Here is a 21,793-nt window from a genome sequence, read left to right on the forward strand (position 1 = left end):
AGATTTTGCAGGAAAAATTAGGTGACAGGTACCAGGTCACAAGTATTTTCAAGCCCAGTGCATGTCTTAGCCAAGTGATAGAGGATGTAGGATCATTGTGCAAAGGTTTTACAAAGCATGATCATGTTGCGGTAGTGGTTGGAGTGGGAAACAGTATTGATAGGGATCAGGGCTACAATATTGAGTGTTACCTGGTAAAAATAGCATCTGCAATGAACCCTACAAATGTTGGCTTGGTTCCTGCTTTCATGTGGTATGATCAGCCCCAATTGAACAACTCTGTCAGGAGGGTCAATAAGGAGCTAGGTCAGCTGCTTCGGGCAGCTACTTTGTCAAACATAGGTTTGGGTCCTGTTGATGGTATTGGTAGGTGGGACTTCACAAGACATGGCCTGCATCTCAGTATAGGAAAGGGAAGGGTAAACTGGCTGGGGTGATAGCAAAATCTTTGGGGGGGGGGGGGGGGGGGGGGGCACTGAAACTCATGGGAGAACTCTTTTAGGCTAAGATCAGTATCCAATCATCTTACACTGATTTAAATTAAGCTTAATGAAAATTTCAGACAGGCAGGTACTAGTGATGTGAAAGTATCACAAGATTCTCATAACAGTACAGTGAAAAATAATGTTAGTATGTCACAAAATTCACATAAAAATACAATAAAAAATAATGTTAATATATTACATCAGAATATCAGGGAATTAAAAAACAAAGTAGATGAGCTTCTTGTTTGTATAGAAGATTTAGAAACTGAGGGTGGAATAGATGAACTATGCCTGTCTGAACATCATATAGTCACAGGTATGGAAATGGTAAATGTAGGTGGATATAAGCTTTCAGCACACGTAAGTAGAGACACTATGCAGAGAGGAGGAGTTGCCATATATGTTAAAATCAGCCATAGTGTGAAACATTTGGAAACTAAAAAAATTTGCGTAGAGCAACACACAGAAGCATGTGCATGTGAGCTTAAACTAAATAAAGGCACTTTTACATTTGTAGCCATGTATAGGTCCCCATTGGGAAATTTTCAACTATTTTTCAAAAACTTGGATTATTTGTTGTGCTACCTGTCAGACAAAGAAAAGCAAATTTTGTTTGTGGGGATTTCAACATGGATTTTCTGAAAGAATCAGATAGAAAGCTTGACCTTGAAGTATTACTTGGTTCTTTCAATTTGACATTAGTTATTGATTTTCCTACTCGGGTGGTACAGGAAAGCAGCACACTGATAGATAATGTTTTCATAGACCAAGATAAATTCAATCAAATAAAAACTTTTCCTGTTAAGAATGGTCTGTCTGATCACGATGCACAGCTAGTTACAGTATATGATATAGCTCCATTCAGTAATGCAAAACAGTCCTCCAAAATAATGTGTTCCATTAATGACTAAACACTTCAAAATTTTAGGGAAAGCTTGCAACAGTTAGACTCGGATGAGGTGTACAGGGAACATGATGCTAATTTAAAATTTAACCTATTTCATGATACCTTTGTGAGTATATTTGAAAACAGTTTCCCTAAGAAAACAGTGAAATATAATTGTAAGAAACCATGTAAAAAGCCATGGCTTACTAAAGGCATAAAAACATCTTGAAAACAGAAAAGTATCTTATAGCTAGGAGGCGTAATGATCCCGAAACAATGAAACATTATAAAAACTACTGCACTGTATTAAGAAAAGTTATTAAAAAGTCCAGAAGTATCTGCATTATGTCTGAGATTAGCACATCTGATAATAAAATTAAAACAATTTGGAATATTGTGAAAAGAGAAACAGGGCAACCGAGAGAACAGGAAGACTGTATTTATATCGAACACAATGAAAAGTTTGTTAACAAGAAGTCAGAAGTAGAAAACATTTTTAATAATCATTTTTTAAGTGTTGTAGAGAAAATAGGTTCCAGCTATTCATTAGAAAATGAAAGGCAGTATATGGAAGAGGCAGTACCTATGCAATTTGATAAAATTGAAATTCAACCCACCTCTCCTACTGAAATTACGAAAATAATAAATTCACTCAAAAGTAAATGCTCACATGGAATTGATGGCATTTCCAACAGAGTACTAAAAGCTTGATCCCAACAAATAAGTAGGATTCTCAGCCACATATGTAGCAGCTCACTGAAATGGAATGTTTCCAGATAGACTAAAATATGCTATTGTTAAACCATTGCATAAAAAAGGGGATAGATCTGATGCTAACAACTACCACCCAATCTCACTTCTGACCGCTTTATCCAAAATTCTTGAAACAGTAATGTATTCAAGAGTAGCATCACATATTTGTAAAAATGAACTACTAACAAAATGTCAATTTGGTTTTCAAAAAGGCTTTTCAACAGAAAATGCTATATATGTTTTCACTGATCAAATATTAAATGCAATGAGTAACCGAACATCACACATTGGGATATTTTGTGATCTCTCAAAGGCTTTTGATTGTGTGAATCATGAAATTCTTCTAGATAAGCTTAAGTATTGTGGGACAGTGCACACAAATGTTTTAATTCATACTTAACTGGAAGAATGAAGAAGGTTGAAATTAACAGTACAGATAGTCTACAAAAACCAGCAGAGTCCTCTAACAGGGGAGGTACCAAGAATGGTGTCCCACAGGGTTCAGTCTTGGGTCCCTTATTGTTCTTAATATATAATAATGACTTGCCACTCTATATCCATGAAGATGCAAAGTTAGTTATTTTTGCTGATGATACAAGTACAGTAATACACCCAAGAAGCAAGAATCAGCTGAGGAAATTGCAAATAATGTCTTTCAGAAAATTATTAAGTGGTTCTCTGCAAATGGACTCTCACTAAATTTTGAGAAAACACAGTTTATACAATTCTGTACAGTAAATGGCATAACACCATTGATAAATATAGACTATGAATGGAAGTCTGTTGCTAAGGTAGAATACTCACAATTTCTGGGTGTGTGCATTGATGAGAAATTGAACTGGAAGAAACACATCAATGATCTGCTGAAACAGTTGCGTTCAGCTACTTATGCTATTAGGGTTATCGCAAATTTTGGTGATAAACATATCAGTAAATTAGACTACTATGCCTATTTTCATTCACTGCTTTTATATGGCATCATATTTTGGGGCAATTAGTCATTAAGAGAGAAAGTATTCATTGCACAAAAGCGTGTAATCAGAATTATAGCTGGAGCCCACCCAAGATCACCTTGCAGACATTTATTTAAGGAAATCGGGATATTCACAGTACCCTCGCAATACATATATTCACTTATGGAATTTCTCATTAATAACCCATCCCAGTTCAAAAATAACAGTGAAGTGCATAGCTACAACACTAGAAGAAAGGATGATATTCACTATTCTGGATTAAATCTCACTTTGGCATGGAAAGGGGTTAATTATGCTGCTACAAAAATATTTGGTCATTTGCCAAATAGTATTAAAAGTCTGACAGATAGCCAACCAACATTTAAAAGCAAATTAAAAGAATTTCTGAATGACAACTCCTTCTGCTCAATAGATGAATTCTTAGATATGAAGTAGTAAATATAAATGAGGTAAATCATGTTTTCATATATCAGTGACATATTTTGATGCCAAAGACATCAATATCATTTCTTGTGTAATTTTACTTTGTTTTTGTAATGTGTGTGATCTCCATGTTTCTTTTGCTCATTGCTAATAAATATATAAAAATTTATGTTTCATTTGAAAGACTGCTTCATCTTTGGATGAGGATATTTGTAAAAAAAGAAAAATATTGGTGATAAAAATGCAGATAAAAATGTCTTTCATCAACTATATGGAAGCTGCGAGACACGTTGAATACAAAACACATTATATCCCCAAGTAGGAGAAAGGGGAAAAGATTAAAGTGGCCATCTCAAGTTATGTCAGTGTCCTGGTCAGGGGTAAACAGTTGTTCTACATGGTAACTGGCAGGGTCATTCACACTCACATTGCTGCAGCTTCTAATGTGGTACAGAGAGGCATTCACTCTCTGACTTCTGTGCAAATTAATGTAAGACCATGTCAGATGCTCTCTCAGAGCGAATATAGTTCCAACAGAAAGCACAGTGACCTTGAAGGGCTGGGGAATAATCATCAGTGAAATGCATTTCTTGAAGCAGGGGAAAGGGATGTTTACTAGCTCCAGGGTCTCAGAGTAGCCTTCTGCTGCAATTTATTTTTTTCCTATTTAACAATGCCACGTCCGGCCATCCTGATTTAGGTTTTCCGTGATTTCCCTAAATCGCTCCAGGCAAATACCAGGGTGGTTCCTTTGAAAGGGCATGGCTGACTTCCTTCCCCATCCTTCTCTAATCTGATGAGACCAATGACCTCGCTGTTTGGTCTTTTCTCCCAAACAACCCAACCCAACCTCTTTAACAACTTGAGAAGGGCTGGACTTTTGTAAGGGCTTATCAACTGTGAGTGTAATAGGAACCGAAGAGGAGCAGGCAGCTTTGAGACCAGCAGACTGTAGCTCCTTAAGCTACTGGTTGGTCTGTACTTCTGGGGAGCCCTTTCACTGGTACATGCTTGGGGGGGGGGGGGGGGGGGCGGCATGCGGCATCCCCAGTCATGAGCGGAGAGTTGAGATCCCCAGAGGTATTTTCTCTTTAGTGTAGCCATAACAAAGCACATTTTTGAAAATCCTGAGGTGATTTGTTTATTTCTAGCATTTTCACCACATGTGATGCTTGTGTGAGAGTCTCAGCAGTGTAAGTTACAGTTCAAACCTACAGGAATTTGAATATCAACATGTTCACATTTGAGTACTATTTGTCATAAGGACCGGCATAACTGAAAGTCATAACCATTTACTAGCCCATTTTGATCCATCATATACTTTAATGGTTCATGGGTTACAGGCTAAGTCAAGTGAAGACAGAGAAAGCCAGTGTTGCATGAACCAAAAGATGAGAGGGCCTACATCCCACATGGTTTAATTTAGTTGCTTGGCTACCATACTTCATTGCCAAGGCAATGGAGGGAGGAAGTATTCAAGGTACTGCCAGTGACCTGACCACAGTTATGGCAACATTCAGTGCTATTGGGATGGGATGCAAGTGGCCATACTTTTTTTGTGTTCCAACATATGAGAGGCCTTAAGTTCCTGGGCCTTACGTTCCTTTATTAAGGTAGCATACTTTCATAATTGGAGCATGTAATAATTTAGTAAACAGACACAGAACAGTGATTGCTCACATGGCAAGTTTTCATGAAGCAACTGACCACAGTCCCAATAAATTAGACTGTTTGCAGAACAGGAAGATATATGCATGACACATTGGCATTTAAAGCATGGCATCAGGGGTGAGAATTATGGCTTCACATCAAAACAATAGACCATTATTTTAGCTTTCTTGGGACATGAACATTCTTGAAAGTTGAGGTGTCAATCTTGTTTAGTGGGCATCGATGTAGGCAATGTACAAAGTAGAACCCATGCCTCTCCAACTGTTTGCAGAATTCCTCATCCATCTGGACTGTTACGTCCTGGTGAAAAATTATATTCTGTACCATGTTCAAGTCCTTATGCAATCTTGTGGTAACATGTATGTAAACCTGTTTCTTCCAAGGGAATAATGCCCAGGAACAATTAGGAGCTGCCTACTTTAATTAAGACAGAATCATTTCATAGCTTACTTCACGGAAAAGATTTCTCCAAATACATTTTCAGTATTATCTACCACGAACACGGATTTAGTAGATAGAAAGAATCCTCCATCAGTTGAGGTGTACACCAGGAACTGAGGGGAGTATGTTTCTGCTGTTTCATGCAGGTGTAAAGGAAGAGGAGCCAGGTCAGGATGGGAGTGGGAGGTGTTGTAATGGAGGTTTCTGAAATTAAAGTGTGAAATTCATTGAACTTTAGTGTATTCTCAATAATAAGGATACAAAAGGGCTCGCCTGGAGGCAGAAGTAAAGTTCGACTGCCAGTCTAGGTGGATGAATAAAACAGACGAATAGGAAGCATGAAAAGAGGTGGTTCACATTTGTGTGGTTGGTGGTCAGTCCTGGCGAACAGGGCCGGAGAGCTCTAGTCGTCCGCTCTAGCCAAAAACTGAAGTACAAGAGGGTGTCTACACTGCATACTACCCTCCAAGAGTCTCCATCAATCACACGTGTGACTCAGCTCCCACATACCCTATTAGTTGTCTGGATAGTGTGTGTAGCTACTGTTACTGGGAAAGGCAGAAAGAGTCATCTGATGTTAACTTATTCAGCAAAAGGAAGAGTGACATGATACTGATGCTTACAGGATCCATCAAGCAAGTGTGCCACCATGAGAACTCACGTTTGAGAAAGTGTTTGAAAGCTGTGGCTGGTACTCTTCAAATAAAATTTCTTCTAAAGCATTTGGAGACTGGATGGGCGCCCTATACGGTTTGATTCTGCTTTCCTCCCATGATGTGGCCAAGAAGGGAAAGTTCTTGGAACTGTAAATATCTGCACTGAAGCATTCAGATCCATCTGCAGAGACTATAGGGAGCCTCATGGCCACCAGCTAATAACTTAAATCTTTTCCCTGTGTAAGATATCTGTCCCGGTGCTATCTACTTCTGTTGAGGGTTCTCCCCAAGGGTGCCACCGAGCCAGAGCAATGGCCACTTGACTTGATGGTCATTGTTCAGAGTCACAGTGCCTGCAAATGGGCAGGTAACTACAATGCACAATGAGGTAACAGTTCAGGCACCCATAATGGATTCCCTGCATAATCAGTGGGCTACCACCCACAGGTACCTGACACCTCCACACATGGACTGGCTACCACACTTAGTATTCGATGATCAGCATGGCCCACACTTCAGAAAAAATTGGAAAAAGTGGAGGTAAAATCTGGATGTGGGAACCAAACATAAAGTAATCAAACAAATAAACGCTTTGGACTAGAGGAGACCAGTAACTAAAAAGCAGAAGCATTGACTCATCAATGGGCACAACAAAAAAGTAATCCTTTTTCGAGCTAGAACACACACACACACACACACACACACACACACACACACACACACACCCTAGTGAGTAGAGGGAGAAAGAGGTGAGAGGCAGGGAAAGGATTTCGGGTTTGGTAGCTAGTGGCTTGATGGGAGGCTGCAAGTTTGTCGGCTTGGAATGTGGGAGGGAGATGTGACAGGTGCACAGGCCAGGCAAGTGATGCATGGCTGTCCAGTAGCACAACATACAGCTGAGCATAACATGCTCAATTTCAATTGCTACCTCATTACCTGGGACAAATGGGTTCTTCTCTCCGCCACCAGCTTCTCTGAACTACGCAGATTGGGGGGAGGGGGGGGGGGGGATCCTTCCAAAACATTCTTCGTTCCAGTCATTGTCCTGATCTCATCTGCAGTAACCCACTGTCCCCACAGCCTCCATCCAAGTTTTCCCTTCCTCTGTCCAGTCACCATCTCCCATTTCATATCCCCACATCACCTTTAGTCCCACTGGCTCTGGCAACTGTGCACCGCATGCCTTGCCCATGTGCCTGCCACCCCTCCCTCCCGCATTCTTAGTGAGCAATACAACTGCCTCCCTCTGAGCTGCTAGTCACCCATCCCCAACCCCTCTCCCTGCCACCCCTGCCTCTCTCGCCCTCTACCCATCCTTCCCGAAACAACCCCCACCCTAGCTTAGTCCACCTGCCGAAATGCAGCACATGCATATAGTGTCCAGCTGGCACTATGTAGGGGCACGTGTGAGTTTGCGTGTGTGTGTGTGTGTGTGTGTGTGTGTGTGTGTGTGTGTGTGTGTGTGTGTGTACTCTAGTTTGAAAAAGGATTACCCCAAAACCTAGCAAGCTTTGTTTCTTTTTCACGTGCACCTGTCAATGAGGCAAAGCTCCTGCTTCTCGGTGAGTGATCTCCTTGAACATTCGATCTTCATCCAACAAGTCACTAAGGAAATACAGATTGATCCAGAGAGAGTCCCATGTTATCTGGACAAGCCTAATAGAACTGGGATGTGACAAGTGCTGTAGAGATTGCCTAATAACAACTATTTTAACTCTACAGCCATCCACCATACAGGCATGCAGAACACATTGAGGTTGAGACTCTTTTCTCATTTCTTTAAAAACTTTTTTACGTTCTTCCATCATTTTGACCCAAGCCATTATGTCAAGGACTCACTTTTTGAGACACATGGCATTCTACCATTACATTTAACAGTGGTTGCTGAAGTTTGCTTAGAGCTTAAGATTGCAGAAGAATAACAGCACTGACAAGTCCCGACCTAAGGAACCTCAGGCTAGCCAAATGTGACCTCAGCCACCAAGGACTGAATTCATGGGATGCTTGCCATTTTGGTTCATCTGTGTGGCACATGTACATTATGGAATGCTACAGACACAGCTACCATTACCCTCCAATGAGAACAGAGAACTGTTCCAACACCTTGGAATTTTGGTCTCCATTTATAACACCATTATTCTGAAACTCTGGAGATAAAAACAGATTGCTCAAATTGATCTATCTAGTCCAAATGAATGCTCACTTCATCAAACTTCACAGTTTTATAAAATTATATTCCGTATGTCTGTCTGTCTGTCTCTATATTAATATAAATATATTTTTTCTTCTTTACTTCCTTCATAATTATGTTTATTTTATGTTGAACCCCTCACTCACCTCCCACAACTTTTTCTCACATGCACTGGTGTCCAAAATTTAAGTAACGAACTGCTATCTCCCCATCCTGTATCTAATTCATGATATAATCATACAAACTGTAAACAGATGTTGTTAAGATCATGTACTGCATGGAAGATGGCATTTCGATCAATGGACAACCAGCAATGACGTCAGGGCACCTATCAAGCAGGGTAGTGTTTGCATCCAGAATCACTACGTACACAGTCACAGACAGTGCAATTTGGCACAGTGTAGATGCCTACAGGCTGTCTGTTGTGGAGGGCCATAGGAAGAATGGAAGCAGAAGTTGCAAACTGGTGTGGCCTGATGGCACAATGTGAATTGTTCTGTTGTTTCTCTCATGAGGAGACGTGTGACATCAGAAAGAGTGGACCATTATTTGGCTGTACGGGCATGACGGTACCACCTTAGTACTGCAGTGTAACTGGCATCTGACCTTTCAGCATCTCCTGGATGTGTTGTATCGAGGCAAACGATGTGCAAAAGGCTTCAGCAGAGCAGCCTTTATTGTTGGAGACCTCATGTCTGTTTACCTCAAGTTTACCTCTTGTATGTCTTCACAGAATGTAACATCTAGAGTGGAGCTGTCAACATGCCACCTGAACAGTTGAACAGTGGGCCAATGTTCTTTTCACAAATGAGCATCAATTTGGTCTAGAGAGCGATCCTCGACAGATTCACATCTGGAGGGCACATGGAACATGATTTTGGGACCCAAATATTGTGGAAAGAGACTGATGTCAGAGGAGCCCTAATGGTGTGGGTAGGTATTATCTTGACCACTTGAGTACCTCTTCATGAAATTGTATGGGCGACTCAGCAAGATTTAACTGGTGTCAGGTACTGTGAGGAGATCTTGGGATCTCATGTGTGGTGGTTGTAAGGTGCTGTGGGCTTAGATTTCATACTGATGGATGATAATGCTCGACCTCATAGAGCAAGGGCAGTTGATGTTTTTTTGGAAACAGAAGATATTGCATGCATAGCATGGCCTGCTCGCTCTCCCAATTTGAATCCCATAGAGCATGTCTGGGATGCATTAGGGAGATAAGTTGCATCACACCAGCATCCACCAACCTCTCTCCAAGACTTGTGAGCAGCTCTGCAGGAAGAATGGGAGTTATTGCCTCAATATGAGATTGATGAAATCATTCACAGCACGTTCCATCATTGTTGCTCTCTATTGGTGCCAGAGGTGATCACTCCCCATACTGAGCACATTAACCAGTTGTCAGAACGTGTGTGCAAATATGTTAAGTTGGAAAAAAAAAACAAAGAACATTTTTGTCTACCATTATGCATGTTGCAGTTGATTACATTCTGTATTCTTTACATGGTTTCTACTTTACTATTACCTGTTTATAATGTTTTGTAGCAAAACAAATGCAAACTTTGCAAAATTTCAATTTGTTGCTTTAATTTTGGACACCAGTGTATTTCATTACTTATTTTGTCTGTCATTTTCATTTTGTTATTATGATTACTATAAAATTTAACACTCTTCTTTCACATAATGATTACAATCATTTCATTAAAGCACTGGAATAAGTGTGGTGGCTGTTCATGTACTGTTGTTTCTGATTCCTTTCCAGTATTTCTTATGACTCCTGATCCAGGATTCAAGTGATTTTTCTCTCTCTCCTTTCCTTTTTAGTTCCTATCTTTTGCTTGAGACTGGAAAAAGTAATATTTTAATGTTTTAAAACTAAATATTAAGTCATTGTTTTAATTGTGTGGCTTTCAAGCCTGCTTCAGCTGTTTCTGCTTTGGTCACTAGTATGTACTATTGTTGAATGAAGGAATGAGTTTCCGGGGAGGTTGAAAGGGACTAGACATCAAGGTCATCCATCCCTGTTTTCCTTTAATAAACAAAGCCTAAAGAAGGATAAAAAAGTATGGAGAAGCAATTTGATGTTTTCCAAGGCAGAAAGCTATGTCAAAAGTGGAGAGACAGAAAGAAAATGTCAAAAGGTAAGGAATGCAATGAGTGAGGAGAGGTGTGCTGGTCTGAAACAGCCCGAGATCCCCCCTCCCGCAGGTCTAGTCCCTTCCCCAACAGCAATAAAATACAGGCTTAAAGCTCAAGTCACAGAAGTAAAACACAAAGGTGAAAGGTAATAAATGCAGTGGAATGGGATAGAGGTGCACTGGCCAGAAACAGCTGGAGGCCCCTGAATCCAGTCCTGCGGTGGTAAGTCAACTCCCACAACTGTCCAGTTGCCCACCAGATACTGACTGAATGTTCAAGTTACAGAATGGCAAAGGGGAGACAAAACCATGCTGACAGGCTTTAAATGAGTGTATATAAATCGTTCTCATATAAAACATAATGCCTGGCCTGCCACTTTGACTTCATCACCAATGGTAGAGGAAGAGAGTTGTCAAGCTTCTCAGCTGCAAAGTTGGAGCACTCTTAAAAGGAAATGGATCATCACAGGAGTGTTTCAATGACAATGGGGTGGATCCTCTCACCTGAGCATACAAGCATGAGTCAACAATGTATGGCCAATACATAGTAAACAATGGACAATAAATTCCCTTACAGAAGGGCGAAGGCAAAATTGTCTTGCAGTCATGGGTTCCTTTACGGTATGTTGCCTGTTTGTACTGGCCAAAGAGACTAATTCAAAATTATAAGCCTCGAAAGGCTGAAAACATTGTATTGACCACAATTCAGATCTCGGTATCCTAATCTCCAGTGTTTTCATTACTGTAGCATCCTTTGCTAACCACTCTGCAAGGTCGTTTTCCAGAATCTCTAGGTGATTTGGGGTCCAGAGGAATACAACTGTGCTCCCAGTAATGTAGATGTGGGAAAGACACTATGTATGGTCAAAACTAATGGGTTCTGTGAATAGAATTGGTTTATGACCTGCAGGCTGCGTAGAAAGTCACTAAAGATCAGGAAATCTTAATGAATGCAAATATACTGAAAGGCTTGGATAATGTCCACTAATTCTGCTATGAAAAATGCTACATCCAAATGGTCATGAATATTGTTCATGGCTTCTGAAATGTGTGAATACACAGCAGATGTGATTGTAGACCTCTGAGTCAATAGCACAGGTGACTGTAGAACACGGAAATTAGTCAAGAACTGAGAAAAATTAATGCTGACAGGTGTATCATTTCATCACTTCCTTTGATCCTATTGAAAGGGCTAGTTGGATCTTTGGATGAGGTATGCACCATGGGAGGAATTCGGCAAAGGTAACCTAATTCGAAGGTTCAATGGAAGAAATCGAAAGTCAAAGTAAAGAGACTCTAAGTGAACTGCTGTTGACACACTGGACCTGGGGGACCTAGTGGGAGGCGGTTTCCCCCTTTCAAGAAAAGGATGTAGTGAATTGGGTGTTCATAGTAGCTGTGGGTGCATATGACATATTTCGCAGTAACTGCTGACATCTGATTCATAGACAAGGAATCCCAGTACCTACCAGAAGGCTGTCCACAGAGCTCATCTAAAAGATGTCAGTTGCGAGTCAGACCCAGTAGTGGTGAACTGGATCCACTATCTGTAATGTCGAAGAGACGGTGGATCTGGAAGTCAGACATCTGTAACCTGTACGAGATAGGATCAGTACTTTGTACAGGCACAAGAGCATGGAGCAATACACATCCACGAGGGGTGACTGAGGCAGTGGAGCATATCAAGTCTTTTTAAGCTTGCAAATATGTTGTAACCACATCAGCTGAGCAGGAAATAAAATTCAAAGAAACAATTTGACTGTACCTTACTTAGCAGTTCATTTTCAACGCGAAGTTCTGGTTGTGGGTGAACAGTTTTACATTGGCAGAAGTCCATGACAAGTCTTAGTAGTGAAAAACTTGATACTGAGTGTGAGAGTCCAGGATTGCGCTATCTTGATGGTGCTTTGCACCTGGTATCCAACAAGATGAACTGTAGTAAATACTAATGCAGTCAACATATATGGGCGGCAAGACCATAGGCCCCACCGCCTCTGCAAGCCTATTAATAGCTATCAGGAAAAGTGTCACACTCAGCAAGGATCCCTGTGAGACACCATTCCAAATATCCATGGAGCACTGGCTAATGACATGCCACAAGCCGGGGTAAGTACGCTAACAAGGTTCAGAGGAAGGTAACCCTCAGCTGAGGGAGCAGGGGGTGTAATAAGAACAGAAGGAAAGGTTGGGTCATGTTGACACTCTTCTAGGAGGGCAGGGGTTGGGGAGGGGGGAGGCAATGTTACTGAGCCTCTTCCAGGAGAGTAATGTCGATGATTGAGTAGCTGTTAGTGATTAATGCAGCTGCTTGAGAGTTTCCTAATGGATGCTACTTCTCCAAATTTTTTGTCAATGAATGAAGAATAATGGTTTTGTACTCCAAAAAAAGCTCATCATCAGTTCAGATACAAACTAGGTACCAAGGGAAGTATTTCTCACCATCTCTGTCTAATTTACTTTGCTGCCAGGGTGTAGCCAGAGAAGGGAAAGCCTTTGGGTCATACCTTCTTGCATTTCACTGATCCATTCTGTTGACTGAGTCTGCTGGGGCCTTGCCACCAACGTGCAAAAGTGTGATCCTAATCATTGAGGATTGTCCACCATGGTATGGCCCACTATAATCAAGGGCTCTCTACATTGGTGCCACCTTGTCACAACAACAGCTGTCTGGAATGGTAACTACTGCTCAGACGTCTTGTGATCCAAACTCGACAGGCTCATACTACTTAGCATCCATGGGCAGATTGCAGCTTCTGCACAAACAGTATGTTTCCTACATTGTTATGAGGCTATGACCATGCTGGTACCTGACATCCCCGCTACAATGGACTATCTACCATGTTAGGCTTTGAGTGTCTAATTTAACTACTCACTGAAGAATTGCTTGAGAGAGAACTGCAAAATGTGTGGAACATATGCCACGATGGGCAATCTTCTCTACACAGACCACACAATTGTAAGACCCAACATATGTTAGCTAAAAAAATTGGGGAAGATCTAAAAATAAAAATATTAAATAAGGAACTTTGGTGAATATGTGAGAGAAAAACATAGCAGCCATCCTTCAGACCAAGTCAGAGAAAAGGTGCTGTCAGAGAATAGAATTACAGCACAAGAAAGTAATGAGTACTGGAATGGCGTACGTTCTCGTAATCACCACACATGTAGCCGCAAAATAGTTGTGTGGACCTGCGAACCGATAGCTGCAAGGTTTGCTTTTGATAGGAAAAAAGTAAGCAGTGTTGCTTGGGCTTGGGGTCCCATGTTTGTCAATCACATACTCGCCAACAAAAGAACTGTAAGTCCCCAGGGAGTGCAATTACTGTTGTTGTCTCAAATGCTGTTAAATGTAACCTGCAGAAATCTACAATATCAGCACAGTTGTAGTATATGAAGAACTGAATCATTAACAGTTGTCATACTTACTTGAGGTAGGGATATCTTTTGTTTCATTTGATGCATCACGACTGAATTTCTCCATATTTTCAATACATGCATCAATACATTCCTTGTAAATGTCTTGCAGTTCATTGTCACTTTCATTAAAGTATGGTGACCAAATACACATAAGTTGTTGGATAATGAAATTTGCTAGCACAGGATACTTAAGCAGACAATCACACAAAAACTTATGGGCATGCATGGAAAAGCATTGTACAGGTGTTGCTATTTTGTCTGCAAATAAGGTCTGGCTGTAAAGATGAGTAAGTTCCTGAAACAAAACATAAAAAACAAGGGGGTAAATGTATTAACTTCCAACTAATCAAAGACTGGGCTAATTTTTTTCTCCAGTTATGTAAATATGTAACCACCAGATAATTAATTTGAAAGTATACAATATTATTTGGCATATTTACTGGGGCCTATTAATAATGTGAATGGCGGCTCAAATCCAAATGATTGCATTTATTTTTGCTTGTCTAAGTCCTGTTTTAATTTCTCAGGAAGGCTATCACTACCACACACTCCACAGTAGAGTGAAATACTCATTTTGAAATTGATATAAAATTAGTCAAGTAATACCACCATATCGTATTGTATTGTGTGGAACTGGGGACCTAGAAACGACAGAGAGGCTTCGTCCCCACCGTAGCCCTCAGTGGTTCACAACCCCACAACGGGCTACAGCAGTCCACTTTACCCCACCGCCGCCCCACACTGAACCCAGGGTCATTGTGCAGTTCGGCCCCCAGTGGACCCACTGGGAACATCTCACGCCAGACAAGTGTAACCCCCACTGTTTGCGTTTTAGAGTAATTATGTTGTATGTGTACATGGAGAAAGTGTTTCCGCAGCAATTGTTGAAATAGTGTAACTGAGGCGGAATAAGGGAACCAGCTTGCATTTGCCGAGGCAGATGGAAAACCACTTTAAAAACCATCCACAGACAGGCTGGCACACTGGACCTCAACACTAATCTGCCGGTGGATTTGTGCCGGGGACCGGCATTCCTTCCCACCCGGAAAGCAGTGCGTTAGATCTCTTGGCTAACTGGGCGGGCTAATACCACCATATACTTTCTTCCCCTATTACTAATCCAGTATGAAGGGGGGTCTCTGTGGACTTTGAGAAAGTAGAAGTGAAGAAGTGGCAAATTAAAGCGATGCTATTAGGTTTGTTCAAAGCAATCAGTTGGTGGGGTATTGTGTGCTAAAGGAGGTTCAAGTTGCAGCCCACATACAGTTTTCATGTGTCAGAAAGGTTTTTGTGGAAAGCACTTTAATCTTTCTGTCATGTTCCTGCATTCTGCAACATTTGGAACTGAGGAGGTAATGAAATATTTTCAATGGTCCACAGGGTGACCCATGAAGAATGGTCAGCATTCAGAAATATAACAGGAATTATCATTCAAAGCAAAAATGTAAAGTAAACATGGGCTATAAAATGCAGATCTTAAGAGCTATGAGTAGTTGTTCAGTAGAAGAGATGTGTTACACACTACTGAGGATGAAGAGGTGCTCATACCTGTTAAGGTATGCATGCTAGAGCCAATAATTGTTCTTCTCAGATTCCTGAATATTCCCATTCCTCCTGGATCACCCTGTTGTAAGTGTAAAAACAATAGCTAATTAAGCATATGCTTCACACAATGCTTCCTAGTTTTAACAATATTCTGTCTATCAGTAATTGATCCACCAATATACCACCAACAACATTAATTTAAATTGGATATTAAGTTATTACAACCCCTCTCCTCCTGGTCAACTGAGGCCATACAGTTCATAATTTCTTAAAATTTGTATTCTATAAAATGACTCATATTTTTGCTCTGAATTACAGTGAAAGATCAACAACTTGGCAAGCAGTCATTTAAGCTTTTTATGTACATGTGCAACATTCCACACTTCATACTGAAGGATTGCTGCATTTTCCTAATAACTTCTTCACTTCTTCTCATATCCATTGATGTTACTGAGGCAGGTGATACCATGAACTGTCTCTGGACCTTTCTGAACTGTGCCTACAATAGTGGTTTTCATGATAATGACTGCTAAGAATTCCACACATTACTGTCACAGGAAATGTCACCTTAATTAATTAAAAATGCATGAACCTTGGGGAAAAATGGAAAATTGTTCAAAGTGAAGACTCATTTCCTACATCAGAGGTGAAGTGAGTACATCACATACCAGTATCATTAATATCTAGAAATATTGTCTACTTTAGGTGTGAAAAATATGATGCCAATGTCAATTTTGTGGTGCATACAATGCATACAGGAAACGAAACATAAACAAGAAGTGTAAGTGCAAAATTTGTGTATGTATAACTCAAATTGTTCGTAAAAATGTTACCTGAACTACACAGAAAAAAAAAAAGGTTGAAAACATGTGTCGCATGAACCACAGATGTCCCAACTGCTGAATAGTACGGAACACATAGTCTGATCCTGACAGCATTTTTCAAGTCAGATGTTTCACCTACAGAAAACCTCAATAGAACTGGTAAAATGGGAGTCTGGTGAAGCTATGATAATCCCAACCAGCCAACTTTGGATAAAGAAAGAGCTTTCAAAAATAAGACAAGCCTCAAATGAGAAACAGACTTAAAGTTAGACAAGAAAGCAATGGACATGGAATATGATTTGTAACATTAAATAGACAGACTTTGAAAGGGAAAGTGGAAGGACCTGTTGACACATTGGACAGATGAAAATTGTGTTAGGAATGGCAGAAACAAAATGGAGCAGTGAAGGAAGGCATAGACTAAGAAATATCTTTAAGGTGTACTGAATCAGCAAGGAGGAGGATACCAAGAATATGGTGGGGTGCAGTTGTGAGAGATGAACTGGAAGAGAAAGTAACTGGAATGAATGAGAGGACGATAAAGACTGAAGTACCAATGAACTAAAACACAGTGATGATATTAAAAACAAGTGTATGCCTCCAGATGGAATGCACATCACAGAAAAAACAGTAGTTTGGAGAAGAACTACAGAGGCAGGTGATTGGGTAGAACATAACTGTAATGGTAGATCTGAAGTCACATGCTGATGCAGTGAGACATGGATGTGAAAACTTACTTTGAGCAAATGACTGGGGAAGGACAAACATGGTGAAATATTATTGAACTTACAGACTCAAGGTTGGACACCGATGGTTTGATAGGAAAGCCATACAGTAACTTCATATTGCGGTGATTGGTCTAAAAAGTCCATAGTTGATTGTAATATGTTAGTGGATGATGAACTTATGAGGTACCTAGCAGATATGAAGATATCATCAGAAAACATAAGGGAAGGCTGAGGGATAAAAAGGATTAAAATGGTATGGGGTAAGAGACCAAGGGACAAGTGGCTAATAGGAGCAGAAGAAAACGTTCAGAAGAGAAGAGGGGCCTGGGCAAGAGTAGTGACAGAGAGGTGGTGAGAAGAATGGAGACAACTGATAGGCTTGTACTCCAAGCAGACACTGCCAGTATCTGGAACTGTACATGATGAAGATGATGATGAACCAGTTAAGTGTCTACATTGTTATACCTCAGAGGTAAGACTCGAAATAAGGCAATAAACATGTTGAAATGCTAAGAACGAACAAATTGAAGAAAACAATGGACACAGAACTCCCACCACAAGTACATATGATGGACTGTAAAAATAGTGAAATTAAGACCTAGACAAGAACCTGTCTTTTAATTTTTTTTATTTAAAGTTACCGGAACTTTGATGGAAAATGGTGAAAAAATTATGTGATTATGTGTGTCACTGCTACCATTATTTATTTTACTTTGTTTCTGGATAGGACGATACACTCTAAGGCAAAAAAATGACACACCACAAAGGAATTATCTGACTAGGATGAAATCAGTAGACATGATGTACATGTACAGATAAACAAATGATTATTACATCAGAGAAATCAAATGATTTATTCACAAGAAAGAGCATCATGAACTGAGCAAGTCAATAACACATTGGACCACCTCTGGTCCTTATGTAAGCAGTTATTTGGCTTGGCATTGATTGACAGATTTGTTGAAGTCCTCCTGTGGGATATCATGCCCAATTCTGTCCAACTGGCATGCCAGATCTTCAAAATCCTGAGCTGGTTGAAGGGTCCTGCCCATAATGCTCCAAACATTCTCAATTGGGGAGAGATCTGATGACATTGTTGGCTAGGCTAGGGTTTCACAAGCAGGAAGAAAAGAAGTAGAAACTCTCACCATGTGTGGACAGGCATTATCTTGCTGAAATATAAGTCTATGATGGCTTGGCATGAACGGCAACAAAATGAGGCATAGAATATCAACAACATACTGCTGTGCTGTACAGGTGATGTGGATAACAACCAAAGGTGTCGTGCTGTGAAATAAAATGCCATCCCAGAGTGTCACCGCTGTTTGTCAGGCTATATGGCGGGTGACAGTCAGGTTGGTGTCCCACTGGCGTCTGGGCCGTCTCCAAACATGTTCAATGGTCAGTGGGGCTCAATTTGAAGTGTGACTCATCAGTGAAGACAATTCTCCTCCAGTCAATGAGATACTGCTTTGAATGTGCCCGGAACCACTCCAAATGGTCTTGTTGGTGCACAGAGGTCAATGGTAGTTGGCACAAGGGGTGCGTGAACTCGGCCCACTTTCTGTGAGCTACTTATTAATGGTCCTTGTTGTCACTGAAGCACAAGCTGCACATCAGATCAGTGATAATGCTGAATCTGGGGCTCTGAGTGCTCTGTGTTGATTTCTCAGATCTCTCATTCTGTCTTCTCTCGAGGTCAACTGCTTCCTTCTTGACACTGTTTTCGGCCATGGTTCATCTATTCCTACCAACATCATCAAACAGTGGCATTGCTCCTATTTAAAATGTCAATTGATTCATCAATTACTCCACCCGGTTTCTTTATGACCAGCTACATGTCCTCGTTCACATGCTGACATCTGCGTATAGTGTTCGTGTGTCTGTCTGTGAATCATAGTTACCATTTTACTGAGTACTCAGAATGAAATTTGCGATGGCTTTACGGCCTGGCATTGACATATCCTTCTCTTCCTGTCAGTAGCAAGGTGAAACTGCATTGCAGTGTCACATATTCATTCATCCATCCATCGGCTGCCAAAGTTTACAATTTTGCATTATCCATCGACACCTGTATGAATATTAACTTGTGACCAATTTGCATAACTGCTTCATGGTAGCCTTTTTTTTTTAGTGTATTTAAGAAACATGATATGCATGAGCATCATCACATACAGCTCTACAATATTACACAAAGTGGTGTGAACATGCTTAGTACCAACATAATTTTTGCATATTCCCATTCCATTCCAAAACATTGCATGTACAAAAAAACAAAACAATATATATATAATTTTTTTGTTTTGTTTTTTTGTACATGTAATGTTTTGGAATGTAATGGGAAGAGGCAAAAATGGTGTTGGTACTAAGCATGTTCACACCACTTTGTGTAATATTGTAGAGCTGTATGTGATGATGCTCATGCATATCATGTATCTTAAATACACTAAAAAAAGGCTACCCCGAAGCAGTTATGCAAATTGGTCACAAGTTAATATTCATATAGGTATCGATGGATAATGCAAAATTGTAGACTTTGGCAGCCGATGGATGGATGAATGAATAATGACATTGCAGTGCAGTTTCACCTTGCTGCTGACAGGAAGAGAAGGATATGTCAATGCCAGGCCATAAAGCCATTGCAAATTTCATTCTGAGTACTCAGTAAAATGGTAACCATGATTCACAGACATATATGATTCACAGATATATATATATATATGAGATTGCCATAAGCTTCCATAGTATGGGCTCTAGTCCCTATAACTTTATCGTTCTGGTGCTTAGGTCTTGTGCCTGTAACAGCAAATAATATATTTTTAAATTCTGCTGTGAAGACCAGTTTGGAAATTTTGAAGTAGCTTTACATGGGATGTGTGAGCCTTTCTTGTCAAGTCCTTCCCAAGAATGTACTGGGTAACCCTGTAAAGTTTTTTTTTGCCAAGCAAAAACGTCTATTGCAGTCTGTACAGTTCTTCTTTTAAATTATTTAGTTTCTTTAAACATTCTGACTTCTTGACACAGATTCTAGATAGGCAAGTAATACTCCAGAATGGACCATACAAATTTCTATCAGAGAAAATTTAAATTTCTACAGAATGCTCCCAATAAACAGTAGCTGAGCATTTACTTTCCAGCATACAGTTAGTATGGTTGTTTTGTCTTGTGTCACTTTGAACACACACTACAAACTATTGAAATTGTGTCACTGACATCAAATAAGAGAGGGCTTCAATCAATCCTATGAAAACAATTTCAAAGTACATACTCTCTATGTGGAGGGACAAGTAATATGATATGAAGTGCACAGAAGGGTAAGACCACTAGGCTAGGCCCTACTCCACTGAAGTAATTCAAAATCCTGCACATAATACAGTTCCCATATTTCTGAAATCAGGAAACAAAGGCATAGGATATAATAAATACCTGATTATTTGGAAACAGGCACATGTATTTAAATTCAGATAAAAATCCAATTATAGATACATAAGTTTGTAAGTAAGTAAGTTACATGTTTCATAGTTTATTTGAAGTTTTTTTTTTATCAAAATGATGTGGAATAAGTCAGTTTACAGTACACATATAGATGATCAGTTTTGACATGATTTTTAGTGTAACATTAATTAATGCATAGATTTTCAGTCCTGTAAATACAACTCTACTTAAATCTGGCTTTTTAAGGGCTAACAGTTTTTAAATAAAAATTCATGTATGGAACAGAAGCTGCCGAGAAGTTGCTTTGCTACCTGTGAGGCATTGTATGTATTGTCCATAGGATCAAAATTTTTTGTTGATACATACTGAGCTTCTTTCTGAGGCAATGCGAGTTGTAATAATGGATAATGAAGGTCATATTGTCTTCTAGTATTGTGATGGATTATTTATGATAAATTTCATAAGCAAAAATATACACTGTGGAGGTGTACTTAAAATGCCAAACTACTTAGAGAGGTAGCGATATAATGACCACAGGTGAACCCCATGTTATTCTTACTGCTGAATTTTGTGCAATCAGTATTTTCCACATTATGAATTTCCCCAGAAAATTATTCTGTAAGACACTACTGAATGGAAATAAGCAACACATATCAGGAGGTTGATTAATTTGCTTTCAACACTAGCAATTCTATGAAGAACAAAGTAGCTCATCTTAATTGTTTGAACAGCTCAGTAATATGCTTCTTCCAGTTGAAGATTTCATCAATATTTTTACCCAATAATTTGGAGCATTGTACTTTGTTTACTAACTCCTGTTCATGTGTTACATCTGTTGTTGTCATTATTTGTTGTACAGAACTGAATATAGCGTGTTTTCCCAACATTATGCGAGAGTCCATTTCCAGAGAACCATTTAATGAGTCTTTGACAACCAATTGAATTTACTATAACACTAGTATAGTATGCTAAAGCACCAATGCTATTCGATGAAGTATAAGTGGAAGGTAATTCACATCACATGTATAAGGAATAGGAGTGGACTCAAAATTGAACGTTGTGGGGCTCCCCTTGTGGTTTCTCCCCCGTCACTAAAATTCTCTCTCCTTTCAACACTGTTTGAATTATTGAGCACAAATTTTCATACTCTGTTAAGTGTGATTCAAACCAGTTGCGTGTGAAGCCATGAATTCCATAAAACTTAAGTTTTCTATGAGAGTAACACC

The 21,793-nt window shown here is 39.9% G+C and overlaps 1 protein-coding gene across 1 annotated transcript in view; it reads right to left on the reverse strand.

Annotated features, from left to right (window-relative positions):
* Positions 1–21,793, reverse strand: part of LOC124555091 (zinc finger FYVE domain-containing protein 26) — a 434,713-nt gene that overhangs the window by 397,256 nt on the left and 15,664 nt on the right. Inside the window, exon 3 of the mRNA XM_047128885.1 lies at positions 14,045–14,330. Within this exon, the coding sequence (XP_046984841.1) occupies positions 14,045–14,330 (286 nt within the window). The remainder of the gene's footprint in view (positions 1–14,044; positions 14,331–21,793) is intronic.

This window comes from Schistocerca americana, chromosome X (genome assembly GCF_021461395.2).
Source record: "Schistocerca americana isolate TAMUIC-IGC-003095 chromosome X, iqSchAmer2.1, whole genome shotgun sequence".
Lineage (NCBI taxonomy): Eukaryota > Metazoa > Arthropoda > Insecta > Orthoptera > Acrididae > Schistocerca > Schistocerca americana.